Source organism: Gavialis gangeticus, unplaced genomic scaffold (assembly GCF_001723915.1).
Source record: "Gavialis gangeticus isolate Ggan-Ray unplaced genomic scaffold, GavGan_comp1, whole genome shotgun sequence".
NCBI classification, from domain to species: Eukaryota; Metazoa; Chordata; order Crocodylia; family Gavialidae; genus Gavialis; species Gavialis gangeticus.
The window spans coordinates 7,190,552-7,192,514 of NW_017729031.1; the positions used below are offsets into that span (position 1 = coordinate 7,190,552).

At 59.0% G+C, this 1,963-nt stretch overlaps 1 protein-coding gene across 4 annotated transcripts in view; it reads right to left on the reverse strand.

The window, feature by feature from the left end:
- Positions 1-1,896, reverse strand: part of RIF1 (replication timing regulatory factor 1) — an 81,801-nt gene extending 79,905 nt beyond the window's left edge. For 3 of the 4 annotated variants that reach the window (XM_019522426.1, XM_019522425.1, XM_019522422.1), the window contains exon 1: positions 1,714-1,896. In XM_019522426.1, the coding sequence (XP_019377971.1) occupies positions 1,714-1,826 (113 nt within the window). In that variant the 5' untranslated portion in view covers positions 1,827-1,896. The remainder of the gene's footprint in view (positions 1-1,713) is intronic. The other variant, XM_019522423.1, reaches the window with a different exon arrangement.
- Between the last annotated feature and the right edge of the window lie 67 nt (positions 1,897-1,963).

Below are 1,963 nucleotides of genomic sequence, written 5' to 3' on the forward strand. Positions count from 1 at the left end.
CAGACCACTGCATGCAGCCTGCACCCTGGATGCCCTATTGCGTTCAATGCCAGATCCAGCTCATATGCTGTGAGCAACGTGTCCCCCACGTCTGCCCCAAAATAGATGTGCACAGTGAGCCCTGTGGCTGTTATGTGTTGCATGCGGGGCTGGACTGGCCACACATGCTGCATGCAGCACAGCGGGCCTCAGGCACAGGCTACATGCAGTGCTCCACACCACCCTGTGCTGCCTGCAACCTGTGTACTGTATGCAGTATGCAGGGCCAGGGCCAGAGCATAGGGTTAGTGCAATGCCTCATGGACTGGATCCAGATCCAGCCTGCAGGTCACATGTCTGACAGCCCCAGAACTAAAGGACACTTGTAGAATCATAGAAAATTAGGGTGGGAAGGGACCTCAGGAAGTCATCTAGTGTCCAGTCCCTTGCTCAAAGCAGGACCACCTTCAATTATATCACCTCAGCCTTCCCTTTTCGCAACATGAGACCACTGCTCTTTGTCTTGTAATCTGCCTCCAATGAGAACAGTTTAGCTCCATCCTCTTTGGAACCCCCACTTCAGGTAGCTGGATCAGAACGTTAGGGTTGGAATGGACCTCAGGAGGTCATCTAGTCCAACCCCCTGCTCAAAGCAGGACCAGCCCCAACTAGATCACCCCAGCTAAAGCTTTGTCTAGCTGGGTGTTAAAAAACCTCCAAGGATGGAGATTCCACAACCCCTCTGGGTAACTTGTTCCAGTGCGTCACCACCCTCCTAGTGGGAAAGTTTTTCCCAATATCGAACCCAAACTTCTCCTGCTGCAACTTGAGACTGTTGCTCTTTCTTCTGTCATCTGGCACCACTGAGAACAGTCCAGCTCCACCCTCTCTTAACCCCCCCATTCAGGTAGTTGAAAGCTGCTATTAAATCTCCTCTCAGTCTTCTCTTCTCAGACTAAATAAGCCCAGTCCCCTCAGCCTCTCCTCAGAAGTCATGTGCCCCAGCCCTCAAACCATCTTCACTGCCCTCCACTGGACTCTCTCCAATTTGTCCATGTCCTTTCTGTAGTGGGGGGCTCAAAACTGGACACAGTACTCCAGATATGGCTGGTCACCAGTGCTGAATCTCTTCCCTGCACCTACTGGCAACGCACCTACCAGTGCAGCCCAGTATGTCATTAGCCTTTTTGGCAACAAGGGCACACAGCTGGCTCATATTCAGCTTCTCATCCACTGTCACCCCCAGGTCCTTTCCTGCCAAGATGCTGTGCAGCCAGTCAGCCCCAGCCTGTACCAGTGCATGGGCTTGCTCCCTGCTAAGTGCAGGGCTGTGCACTTGTCCTTGTCAAACCTTATGAGCTCCCGCCTGGCCCACTCCTGCCATCTGTCCAGATGTCTGAATCCCAGCCCTTCCCTCCGCTGCACCTACCGCTCCCCCAGCCCACAGATGTCCCTAAGCAAAGCGCAGGCTGGCGCACTCACTCCGGCTCTTCATGTCTAGACGGGGCTGCCGCGATCCGCCCCGCGGGGGTGGGACCGACGGGGCGGGTGACAGGGGCGATATCGCTGGCACTGCCGCGGACCCACGGGCGCTGGGAGCCGTTTGTGGGAAAGCAGCAGCTTTTCTCCCTCAGGAGGGACCCGCGGGAGCAGCCCCCGCCGCCGCGTGCAGACGGGCCCACCGGCCCCTCTGCCATCTCATCCCGGGTTAACGCGAGCCCCCGGCGGACTCACTTGACGAAGGTGAGGAGCGCGTCAGTGAGCTCCCCCGCGGGCGCGGCCGCATCCTCCAGCGTCTCCAGCAGCGGCAGCAGGCTGGGCCCGGGCCCGGGCCCGGGCGCACTCATGGTGCCGCGGGAGCCACAGAGCCCGCGCGCCTGCCCGCTCCTGCCTCGCGCCAGCCACCCGCTCACTTTCTCCCGGGCTAAGATGGCGGCGCGCGGGACTGGCTGCCAGGCGGACCCGAGCAGCCCCCGCTCAGCCA